This window comes from Scyliorhinus torazame, chromosome 8 (genome assembly GCF_047496885.1).
Source record: "Scyliorhinus torazame isolate Kashiwa2021f chromosome 8, sScyTor2.1, whole genome shotgun sequence".
Lineage (NCBI taxonomy): Eukaryota > Metazoa > Chordata > Chondrichthyes > Carcharhiniformes > Scyliorhinidae > Scyliorhinus > Scyliorhinus torazame.
In genome coordinates this window covers 46,360,485-46,373,465 of record NC_092714.1, presented here as the reverse complement: position 1 = coordinate 46,373,465, position 12,981 = coordinate 46,360,485, and the positions used below count along the sequence as shown (strand labels likewise).

The 12,981-nt window shown below is 43.3% G+C and overlaps 1 protein-coding gene across 5 annotated transcripts in view; it reads left to right on the top strand.

Moving 5' to 3' along the window:
• Positions 1 to 12,981, top strand: part of tmem45a (transmembrane protein 45a) — a 141,870-nt gene that overhangs the window by 111,192 nt on the left and 17,697 nt on the right. For all 5 annotated transcript variants that reach the window (XM_072513482.1, XM_072513483.1, XM_072513486.1 and 2 more), the window contains exons 3-4: positions 3,560 to 3,772; positions 8,271 to 8,455. In XM_072513482.1, coding sequence (XP_072369583.1) covers positions 3,560 to 3,772; positions 8,271 to 8,455 — 398 coding nt within the window. The remainder of the gene's footprint in view (positions 1 to 3,559; positions 3,773 to 8,270; positions 8,456 to 12,981) is intronic.

Here is a 12,981-nt window from a genome sequence, read left to right as displayed (position 1 = left end):
TAGATCCGGGGAGCGAAAGGCTGGCCCACCGATTGGTGGGCCCCGATCGCGGGCCAGGCCCCATCGGAGGCCCCCTCCGGGGTCAGAGCCCCCCCCCCCCAAAGGCCGCCCCCAACCCTGCGCACACAGTTCCCGCCGGCTGCGACTAGGCGTGGACGGCGCCGGCGGGACTCTGCCTTTTTAGAGCGGACGCTCGGCCCATCCGGGCCGGAGAATCGGCGGCCCAGCCGCGTACAGCTGAGAAAAAGAACAGCCATTCACAACTCTCCCTTCTATTACCCTATAAATGTGTCAATCAGACAGACCATTAAAGTATCAATAATAGGCTTCAGCACTTCATACCTCTTGATCTTGAACAAATAAACATTCATACATTGATAAAAGAGATCACAGAATGAAAAACGTATTATAAACACTTAAAGACATCAATCAAGTAAAGTCAGTGGTTTTCTCCAATCATCAGAACTTCTTCAGAGAAAATCCTATTATTAATCTCCCAAGCAAGCGTAATGAGGACAAATATAAGAACTGTTTCAGTAAAACTAGTTGTTTCCAGGGGGCGGTGTGTCCAACTCCATCACAAACCCTCTTACCAGAGTGAAAATCACAACATTTGGGGGCCTTTCTACCTATGCGGGTCAGGCAAGTCCAATTGAGTTACTTGCCTCAGTAGCAAAAATTCCGGCCTAACAGCCTGTCACCGTGAGCATTGGTGCCCTGGTCATTGTGTACAGACGTGAATATCTTGATCCACCTTTCCCCTCTAACCCCTAACCTTTAACAACCAAGCCACCTATGCTCTTGGTCAGCAGAATGAAGAGCAGGTCACATGACCCCCTTCATTCCTCCATTTTACTACTCCATTTTACCCTAAATCAAAAACACAACAAAACAAACACAAAACACAACAATCTTACAAACTTCATGGGCGGGATTCTCCTTTAGCCAACGGCGAAATCGGAGATTGCGATCGGGCGGAGAATAACTTCCAATGTCAAAATCGCGATGCTCCATCACCTCAAAAACGGTGTCATTGCATTTCACTCCGCACGTACTTTAAACACCGTTTGCATATCATTAGTGGGCCCACCCGCGACTCTCCGGCTCCGATGGGCCAAGTTCCCGATGGCTTGGTTCACTTGTGCTTTCAAAAATCGTGAACCTGGTGTGGTGGCTGCTGAAAGAGAGAGAGAGGATATACGGACAGTGTCCAACATAGTTTGCCGACAGTCGTGCCATTGGCTGGGGGGCTTCTGCCAGGACCAGAGGGAGTAGTGGGGAGTGGCCAGGAAATGGGGTCTGGGGTCAGGGTGGACGGACACGGAGTACCATTACCACGGCCATGCAGCTGCACACACCGCTAAGAGACCACTTTAAACCTAGTGCCAGGGGTATAGGGGTCGTATAGGGATCCCCCACTGGGACAACCCTTGGGTGCCCTCTGGCCGCAGCCGACCCATCAGCTGTATGGGCATGGTCTAGCACAATCAGTGCCATCTGTTTGGCTTCGATAAGTGTGTGTGGGCAATGTAATGTGTATGTGCAGCTGCAGCTTGCCAGCCTCCTGAGTGTCAATCATGGACCCGGTATGGCGATATCCAACCTACATTAAAGGCTGATCAGAACTGATTTTATATTAAATCATATATTCACTCTATATTAAAAACTGATCAGAGCTGATTTTATATTAACTCATGTATTTAACCCTATATTAAAAACTGATGACTGATGAAGTCCATTATCAATGTAAACCATTACTTATCGCAATAATGTTTTTAATATGTATTACAGACATCATCTTTGTAAGAGTCCAGATGCAGTGAACTCATTCAGTCTTGTGGCCTTGTCTGGAAATAAGCTCTGCCAACTAAGGATATCACTTGTAGAGTGGCCTTGCCACTATGGGGGTTACTGCTTGGCAAAAGACCCTGCCAAGAAGGGAGGCTGGTGATTTTCTGGAGATAGCTACCGGAGGTATCAGCCTCGTATCTTTAAGAACAGGTGCCTTGCTGGACCTCCTTAGAAACCAAGGTCTTGCCGACCAAAAGAGAGACTGTTCTTTGTCTCGAAATAACTGGGGAGTCAAACTCCCTAAGTAAGAAAAGGATATAAATATTTAAGCAAAGGCTGTGAAAGTAGGAGTTTTGCTTGGAGAGCTGTTTAGGATATTACTGGGTGTTTAAACTGCTATCTCGACTCGTAGAGTTCTGCTCTTGATTGAGTGTCGAACTCCGAGTCTACTAGCCATTGTAAGTATGAAACGTTTATAGCTTAAGCAATTATGTAGTTAAGGGGTTCACAGGCTAATTCATCACATATCCTGTAATTGTCAAACTGTATCATTTATCAAAACACTTGTATTACCCTTTTTTCTTTAAATACATTGCGTATATATTTTACCATACAGATCCGTGTCTATTTTAATAAATAATAGTGACATTTAACTAAGGCTCATCATATTCTCACCCTTTGAAGCTATCTGAAGGGTCACTTGCCCATGCCAAGCTCTCAAGAATTAGAAATATTTAGTCAACTTTAAGGAAAAGATAGCAATCTAAGTCACAGTCTATCCTGTACACTGAAGGTAGTGAAAGCAAGGCACATTGTGTATACTATAATTAGAACTCCCATATAGCGAGTCTTACTTTAGATATTCACAAGACCTTGTCTGGTAGCTTACAATCTCGATTACTCAGGAAGATCTTAGATAGAATAATCCTCAACTGTCACACCGGCCAATCCCGCTTTTCATTTGTCATTGGTTTCCACAGTGAAATTGAACAATCGCCAAATTCTGCAGAGCAACAGTGCAAGAAGAATCAATGTTCCCACTACTCTATGGGGTCACATAGGGAATAAACAGGCCATGTGCAATTAATATTCCCTTTAATGTGTATACATGTACAAGCACAAACTACCTTAAGGGGGCTATGTAATGCAAAAAGTCAGCCTCATACAGCAGGTGGAAATTTAAGGGAATTTTGATGGGAACCTGAAAACGTTGGTCCGTAAGTGCATGGAAATTTTGGTGGAATTTCACTTCAGTCAGACAGTGTATTTTGGGCCCTACATTGATTGCATTCTTGGAGGAAATTCTGTGTAAGCTAACAATCTACAGAACTGTTTCTGTTAGGGAATAGAAGATAGGATTTTTAAAAAACACAAAGAATACATTTCCATTCATGTTGCCTGGCTGTTCTGCATAAGGCTGAGGTTGATACAACACTTTGGGTGCAGTAGTGTGAGGGTCCACTTCTTCTTGGGTGTTTTCCCTGAATTTATATGACCTCATGGGCTAAGTGCACTTGTGTAATATTATGTGCTTTCATTATATAGGGATACAATTTTAGCAGAGCCTCTTGAGGGTTCATAGTACTCGGAAAGTAAAACAGAAAATTGAGGCAGTAAGCATTTGGTTATGTCATTTTGTTCAGTATAGCATATCAAGGTGCTCTACATCCAATAAGAATGAAGGGACTGTGGAGTTCTCAGCGTTTGAAGAAGAATACTAATTAACTTTGAGACTGGAGTGTCCTTTTAATTTTTTTTTCTGTTGCAGGAATGATAGCTGAGCAGTTTGTTCCTGACGGGCCCCACCTGAAACTGTATAACAATGAGGAAAAGCATTGGGACCACCTGATGAACTGGCAGCATGCGACAATGTATCTCTTCTATGGTATCTCTGGGATTGTGGACATTATAGTCCATATAACACCTGTAGTGCCGTTAGCCCTGGACAGGCTCATGCTCGCCATTGCGGTCTTCATTGAAGGTTTGTTCATTCATCCTTAAAATATCAAAGAATTTTGACATATCTGTATGCTGCTTATAACTGGGATTTAGCCACAAAGGGACACGCATCTCGAAGTTCTTCAGTCGTCTCACGGCCACCCAAGATGCTCATTCGATGTGGCACCTTGTCAAAAAATGTATGCCTCGTATCTTCAGAGAAACCCGCACTTACTCAGAACCCTCAATAGACGCCAGGGAAACAGTTACATAGGAGAAAAGCTGATAATGGCACTCTTCTGCTTTTTCCCCCTTAAATTCCAATCCCCCATCAGGACAGAAATACACCAAAAGTAATATCTTAACTGTACAAAAGTCTGTCAGGGGCTTTGCGATTGTGTTGCGACCTACGCAATACCACTGGCAAGTCTTGTAATTTTTTGATCTGGAATCATATGTGAAAAGGTTGATTGAGAATCTGAACATGAACTCTCCTCTACACTACCCCCAACAGAGTCAACCAGAAAACCTGTGAACACAGGAACCACTTCCTGGTGAACACCCACAGCAGCATTACCTCCTGCCATGCTTTCTGTAACAGTTGCTGACTCTGAAACTTTTCCCCACTCTGAGTCATAACATAAATGAAAATGGTCTTGGTGTCTGTGAACAACTCTTCTGTGTTTCAGACTCCTAACCTAAGATACTGGACCACTATGGTTTTTTTAAAAATTCCATTCACCACGTGCACAATCGAATGGCCCCGGAGGCCTCTCACCAGATTTGTGACGTTCGGAATGCCTTGTGAGATCTAACTAGATGAGGTAAGTGTGGCCTTGGTGGGGTGTTCCTCACCGAGGCCAAAAAAACAAGAGTCCAGTTCGATAGCGGGGTCGTTCTCGGCGCCGAGAAATACTCCACTAAACACACTCATCCGGTTTGAACTGCCTCTCTTTGGTGTGGTAGCCGTGTCCTTCTTTTGCTTCTCTTGTCCCCTGCTCACTTTTGCTCTGAGATCTGGATGAAGCAAATCCAGATGAGACGTTGGCCTTCTACCCAACAACAATTCCTCTGAAGAGAGCCCGTTTGTGGATTGTGGCGTGATACGATTCGGGAACAAAAATCTTGAGAGCTGTGTACTCGAAATCTTAACAATCGTTTGAGTAAAACAAATTCTAATTTTTCCCATCATTCTTTTGGTGGTGATCACAAATTAATGTTCTACGGACACTTACTCACTCACCAAGTTGTGTACTAATTTGTTGCACTTTCAAAACATGTCATAATTTTAAATATATAGATTTCTTCTGAACCTTTCTTGCTTGAATGAAAACATTCTCATATTTTCCTGTCTCTGCGGATACCTGAAGCCTTTCAACCTATCAAATGACTTAATTTAATTTCTCTTGCCACCTCAAAGAATCATAGAATTTACAGAAGGAGGCCATTCAGCCATCGAGTCTACACCGGCCCTTGCAAAGAATACCCTACTGAAGCCCACGCCTCCACCCACCTCTTAATAGCTTTTTATAAAAACATGTTCTTGGGATGCTGGCAAGGCTAAATTTATTTCTTATCGCATGTAGTCGGTGATTGTGGGCGTTCACCTTAAACTGGTCCTTATGCGACAGTCATGCCATAATGAAATTTCAGGGTATTAACTCAGCAATGAGGAAGGTACAGAGATATATATCCAAGTCAGAGTGGTGTGAACTGAAGAGGAAATTGCAGGTGATGTTGCTGCTATTGTCTTTCTCTAGGGTAGAGGTCACAGGGTAAGGAAATGTTGTTAGAGTAACCGTTTAGTGTTACTGGTTACAGTACGGTAAATATTGATTGATTGTTAACACTGCTCAGAGACAGCAGCATGAGGGCACTTATTTAAGATCAACACGAAAAGAATGAAAGGAGAAATTTTTAAAAATGCATTAACATAAAGAGAATCTGGAATTTATTTTCCACTTAGCCACTTTTATATTTTGTGAACTCTTCTAATCTGTAATTTCCTGGATATAATGGAAAAGTATTTTGTCTGCATTTGTAAGTGGAGAACATTTCAAGATAGCTCAATAACAAGGAGATGTAACATCGCTTCTCGGCCTTTTGGCTAAGATGAGCATGAGGTCAGGTGTAATGCCTCGATCTGGTATGTCTCTCTTGTGGGGACCATGAATTGGATTCAATTTGAATTGTTTTTTGGAGCAGCCAAGGAGCTGGATTGAGGTTTGCCCCTGTCTACACACTGAGCGCTGGCTTTGTAACTGATAAAGTAGTAAAAAAAAATCAGGAGATGTGACTATATTTCACACATTGCAAACACCCCCTCACTCCCAGATACTCATTTACTGCCCCAGAAACTCCTTCCTAAATGCCCCAGAGGAGACCTGTCTTTGGCTGCTCTGTTTCAGATTAGAGACTAATGTACACCTGCTAGAGGCTGACCTACAGCCACCTTATGGCGTAGGGAAGGTACTGCTCATTGGCGTAAAATGCGTGCACCACTAAATACTCTCCAGCTGGCAAAATGATACAAGCCAAAGTGGTCAGCCAGCTATCTACAGAAACATGAAGCAAGTTGCAGATTATTTGAAGGGACAACACATATTGCAACTTCCAATTGGAGTGGAAGCATCAGTTCACAGAGCACAAACATTTCCTGATGGTAGGGTTCACAAAATCTTGGCAGACCACACCAGTGGTATTGAGGGAGCGTTGCATTGTCAGTGGTGCATGTTTCACATGAAATGTTAAACGGAGGATCGTGCAGGGGCAGAGCCGACTTTCTGGTCGTAAGACCAGACCGATCCTGCGGACATAGCCACAGGATCGGAGAATCCAGCCCCATGCCTTTGGCTGCGAAGCACTTAGGTCTTGAGGTCAATGACTCTAAATGTGCTAGATAAATGTTTGTCTTTCTTCTTTCTTTAAAGGATGATCCAGAATGCCAAACAGGCCTCTCTGCCTCATGTGGCAACAGGTTCAGTCTACAAGCCAGCAAACTGGGAATAGGATGTTGTGTTGCTCTAACATTTGCCCAGAGCACCTGTGCCACTGTGCTATTCTACATTATCAGTCTCTAGAGGAATTACATTTTTTTTTTAAACTTCTCCTGTCTGGTCTTGTAAGTTGCATGTAGAAGAGAATAATAGTGTTACAATTATTTGTCTTTAATGTCTGTCACCAGTTCTAATTAATAAGAGCAAATTCAGCTATCCCATGCTCCCTGTGCATCATTGCAGGGAGGGTAATTCATGGAATTGTAGGTTAACTGCCGTTGCCCTTTGCAGCCCGTCAAAATCAATCTGGTGTAAATATTGCAATAAAATGTAAACAACCATGGGATGGTTAAGATTGCCTCCAAATTAACTGTAATTGCAGATTTAGAAGGCAACAATGTCCTAATCCATGAATTATAATAAAAGTTAGATTTTCAGATCACCTTAAAGAATATACTCAAACCTTTCTTGTAGATTAAACCAATTATTTTTCCCATAAATACCTCCAGATGTGTTTTGGTCTTTCTGATAATCAAGCAAATTGAATTTGAAGTAATTAGATTGCAGCCGGAAATAATCTTGTTTAGTTTTACCCTTCAGGGCGGCACAGTAGTTAGCACTCCTGCCTCACGGAGGAGTGAGGACCCGGGTTCGATCCTGGCGCTGGGTCACCTTCTGTGTGGAGTTTGCACATTCTCCCCATGTCTGCGTGTGTCTCACCCCCACAACCCAAAGATGTGTAGGGTAGGCGGATTGGCCACGCTAAATTGCCCCTTAATTGGAAAAAATAATTGGCTACTTTAAATTGATTTTTAAAAAAAGTTTTACCCTTCAAGATGTTTCTTCGCAATGTTTTTACCTAACAATCACCAGAAAACCAGTTAATGAAAATAGTGTGGGAGAAAACTACGTTTAATATGCGTTACTCTGTCATATATGGAATAACGCGATGAGATCCCACCAGAAGGTTGTTGTTTCGAAATTCAAAATGTACATCCTGTAGAATTTTTATTTGTATCGAATTGAAGTCAAATTAAACGTTCTCCAGGGGTATCTAACAAACATTTTGCATACTTTATGAATAGTTTAATAAAAGACATTCATTACTCCCACTCAGTATTTTCACTCCTCCAGCATGTACATGGTGCGGTTTCTGTACATGTGTGGTAGATTGAAGCAAATGCGAGACAAGTCCGGATAGATGGTTGGATAATTTATTCTTGCTTATATTTAAGCTTTGTGTGTTCCTCTTCAATGCAAACAATATGGGTTGAATCTCTGCAAATCTTTCAGATTGCACACTTCCATTTCAGCAAAGCTTCTGTCAAAAGTTACACCACGCAATTGGGAGCAGCCAAAAAAAATTCACCACCAAATAAAAGCACCAAATATTTAGGAGAGATGTATGTTTGATTTCACATTTTCACTTGGTAAATATATGAAAATCATTAAAAATGTTTTTACTCAGCCTCCCCTCACCCCGGAAAACCATAATGAATGTTTTCACTCACCCTGGCCCCCTTAATCATGTTATTTGCTCTGCAGGTTTTTTATTTTATTACCACGTCCATGGGCGTGCGATGCTTGACATTCATGTGCACATCCTGCTGTTGGTGGCAGTATTTGGCGGTTCCATTAGCATCTTCCTCGAAGTCTTCCTCCGGGGGAATATAGTACTGGAGCTTTTGAGGACAAGTCTTTGTATACTGCAAGGCAGCTGGTTCTGGCAGGTAAGGGATTCCTTTTGTTTGAATTTCCCCCTGCCCCTTCTATAAACTATGAAAGTAATTGCTTCCCTATACCCACTAATTCTAGTGTGTATCAATGGAAATAAAACGAAGGACAGCGACAGGTTAACCTAATGATAGAAAATTAACAAGATTGCAGTTAGTAAGGGGAACAAGAATAAGGGTAAAGGATTTAGATTTGTGACAATCAGAGCCACAATTATACGGATAAATGCAGATAAAAGCTTTAAGCATGGGGCTGGGGAAAGGCACTGCAAATAGTACAAATACTCCGGGCGCTCTAGTTTCCTCCCAAAAGTCCCCAAAGATGTGCTTGTTAGGTGAATTGGAACATAGAAAATACAGCACAGAACAGGCCCTTCGGCCCACGATGTTGTGCCGAACCATTGTCCTAGATTAATCATAGATTATCATTGAATCTACAGTGCAGAAGGAGGCCATTCGGCCCCCTGAGTCTGCACCAGCTCTTGGAAAGAGCACCCTACCCAAACTCAACACCTCCACCCAACACCAAGGGCAATTTGGACATTAAGGGCAATTTATCATTGGCCAATTCACCTAACCCGCACATCTTTGGACTGTGGGAGGAAACCGGAGCACCCGGAGGAAACCCACGCAGACACGGGGAGGACGTGCAGACTCCGCACAGACAATGACCCAAGCCGAAATCGAACCTGGGACCATGGATCTGTGAAGCAATTGTGCTATCCACAATGCTACCGTGCTGCCCTTAAGAACAAATAAATCTACACTATATCATTTTCCCGTAATCCATGTACCTATCCAACAGCTGCTTGAAGGTCACTAATGTTTCCGACTCAACTACTTCCACAGGCAGTGCATTCCATGCCCCCACTACTCTCTGGGTAAAGAACCTACCTCTGCTATCCCTCCTATATCTTCCACCTTTCACCTTAAATTTATGTCCCCTTGTAATGGTGTGTTCCACCTGGGGAAAAAGTCTCTGACTGTCTACTCTATCTATTCCCCTGATCATCTTATAAACCTCTATCAAGTCGCCCCTCATCCTTCTCCGCTCTAATGAGAAAAGGCCTAGCACCCTCAACCTTTCCTCGTAAGACCTACTCTCCATTCCAGGCAACATCCTGGTAAATCTTCTTTGCACCTTTTCCAGAGCTTCCACATCCTTCCTAAAATGAGGCGACCAGAACTGTACACAGTACTCCAAATGTGGCCTTACCAAAGTTTTGTACAGCTGCATCATCACCTCACGGCTCTTAAATTCAATCCCTCTGTTAATGAACGCGAGCACACCATAGGCCTTCTTCACAGCTCTATCCACTTGAGTGGCAACTTTCAAAGATGTATGAACATAGACCCCAAGGTCTCTCTGCTCCTCCACAATGCCAAGAACTCTACCGTTAACCCTGTATTCCGCATTCATATTTGTCCTTCCAAAATGGACAACCTCACACTTTTCAGGGTTAAACTCCATCTGCCACTTCTCAGCCCAGCTCTGCATCCTATCTATGTCTCTTTGCAGCCGACAACAGCCCTCCTTACTATCCACAACTCCACCAATCTTCGTATCGTCTGCAAATTTACTGACCCACCCTTCAACTCCCTCATCCAAGTCATTAATGAAAATCACAAACAGCAGAGGACCCAGAACTGATCCCTGCGGTACACCACTGGTAACTGGGATCCAGGCTGAATATTTGCCATCCACCACCACTCTCTGACTTCTATCGGTTAGCCAGTTCGTTATCCAACTGGCCAAATTTCCCACTATCCCATGCCTCCTTACTTTGTGCAGAAGCCTACCATGGGGAACTTTATCAAATGCCTTACTAAAATCCATGTACACTACATCCACTGCTTTACCTTCATCCACATGCTTGGTCACCTCCTCAAAGAATTCAATAAGATTTGTAAGGCAAGACCTACCCCTCACAAATCCGTGCTGACTATCCCTAATCAAGCAGTGTCTTTCCACATGCTCAGAAATCCTATCCTTCAGTACCCTTTCCATTACTTTGCCTACCACCGAAGTAAGACTAACTGGCCTGTAATTCCCAGGGTTATCCCTAGTTCCTTTTTTGAACAGGGGATCGACATTCGCCACTCTCCAATCCCCTGGTACCACCCCTGTTGACAGTGAGGACGAAAAGATAATTGCCAACGGCTCTGCAATTTCATCTCTTGCTTCCCATAGAATCCTTGGATATAACCCGTCCGGCCCGGGGGACTTGTCTATCCTCAAGTTTTTCAAAATGCCCAACACATCTTCCTTCCTAACAAGTATTTCCTCGAGCTTACCAATCTGTTTCACACTGTCCTCTCCAACAATATCGCCCCTCTCATTTGTAAATACAGAAGAAAAGTACTCATTCAAGACCTCGCCTATCTCTTCAGACTCAATACACAATCTCCCGCTACTGTCCTTGATCGGACCTACCCTCGCTCTAGTCATTCTCATATTTCTCACATATGTGTAAAAGGCCTTGGGGTTTTCCTTGATCCTACCCGCCAAAGATTGTTCATGCCCTCTCTTAGCTCTCCTAATCCCTTTCTTCAGTTCCCTCCTGGCTATCTTGTATCCCTCCAATGCCCTGTCTGAACCTTGTTTCCTCAGCCTTACATAAGTCACCTTTTTCCTCTTAACAAGACATTCAACCTCTCTTGTCAACCATGGTTCCCTCACTCGACCATCTCTTCCCTGCCTGACAGGGACATACATATCAAGGACACGTAGCACCTGTTCCTTGAACAAGTTCCACATTTCACTTGTGTCCTTCCCTGCCAGCCTATGTTCCCAACTTATGCACTTCAATTCTTGTCTGACAACATCGTATTTACCCTTCCCCCAATTGTAAACCTTGCCCTGTTGCACGTACCTATCCCTCTCCATTACTAAAGTGAAAGTCACAGAATTGTGGTCACTATCTCCAAAATGCTCCCCCACTAACAAATCTATCACTTGCCCTGGTTCATTACCCAGTACTAAATCCAATATTGCCCCTCCTCTGGTTGGACAATCTACATACTGTGTTAGAAAAGCTTCCTGGACACACTGCACAAACACCACCCCATCCAAACTATTTGATCTAAAGAGTTTCCATTCAATATTTGGGAAGTTAAAGTCGCCCATGACTACCACCCTATGACTTCTGCACCTTTCCAAAATCTGTTTCCCAATCTGTTCCTCCACATCTCTGCTACTATTGGGGGGCCTATAGAAAACTCCTAACAAGGTGACTGCTCCTTTCCTATTTCTGACTTCAACCCATACTACCTCAATAGGGTGATACTCCTCGAACTGCCTTTCTGCAGCTGTTATACTATCTCTAATTAATAATGCCACCCCCCCACCTCTTTTACCACCCTCCCTAATCTTATTGGACATTCTGAATTCTCCCTCTGTGTACTCGAATATGCGCTGGAATGTGGCGGCTAGGGGTTTTTACAATAACTTCATTGCAATGTTAATGTAAACCTACTTGTGGCAATAAAGATTATTATATTATTATTATTCCTAATTTACCTGTTCTCTAAAATATTCTTTTCAATATTCTGCAAGGTCACTTCTGGGTCACATCCTTTCTGTTGTTTTAATTATCTAGCTGGAATGCTGTTTTCTTTGATTGCTACTTTGCAATGATTGACAGGCTGAGTGCTGAATCTAGTCAGAAACAGAAGGTGGTGTTTATTTTGGCCGAAGGGTGAAACAGGTGCAAAACCAGTGAAGGGCGGATTAAATGAGTGTGTTTTGAAGTCTGGATTTAGCAAACAATTTCAGTCCTAATTACTGATTACCATAATTGAGTTTGCCCGGAGGTTCTAAACCTGAAACCTTAGCGCTCCAATGCTGATAAAACACCATTTCTGTGGAGCAGCATTGTGGGCTACACTGGTAGTTCTACTTACGGCCCCCATCTCGGTCACCTTGAGGGCTCTTTGGAGCCTGATGAATTTAGCAAAAATCGCTCGCTCGATCATGTAGGCACTTGGGTCGAGGAGTTGTTTGCTCCATCGTCTTGCTGGACCTTCCCAGGTATTTCAGTGATGAAGAGAACATTAATTCCAGTTGGAGAAAGTGATCGGGGGTTAGTGAGGGAGTGTTGGGGGTGGTGGTGAAAGTGATCAGGAGAGGGGGGAAACCATGTGAAATAAAGCATGGAAACGCAAAGTACTGCAGATGCTGTTAATCTGAAATAAAAACAAAGAATTCTGGAAATACTCAGCAGGTCAGGCAGCATCTGTGGAGAGAGGATTAAAAGATAGCTGGTTCGGTGATTTCATCATGTGGGCCTTCGGCACTAATGGGCGAGCAAAGATCCCGTTACCACTCTCTGATTTGTAACCATCTGTTTTTCAGTTGAAAAGGGCAGACATATGTTGAAATTCTGCCGCAACAGTGTAGGTTGTCTCTATAATGGCTTAATAGCAATCTGGTGGAACAGATTTTATCGCCTTTATGCAGAACCTGCCCTGATTTTCATTCCTTACCAACATTTCTTCCCAGATCATCAGTAACATAACTCACC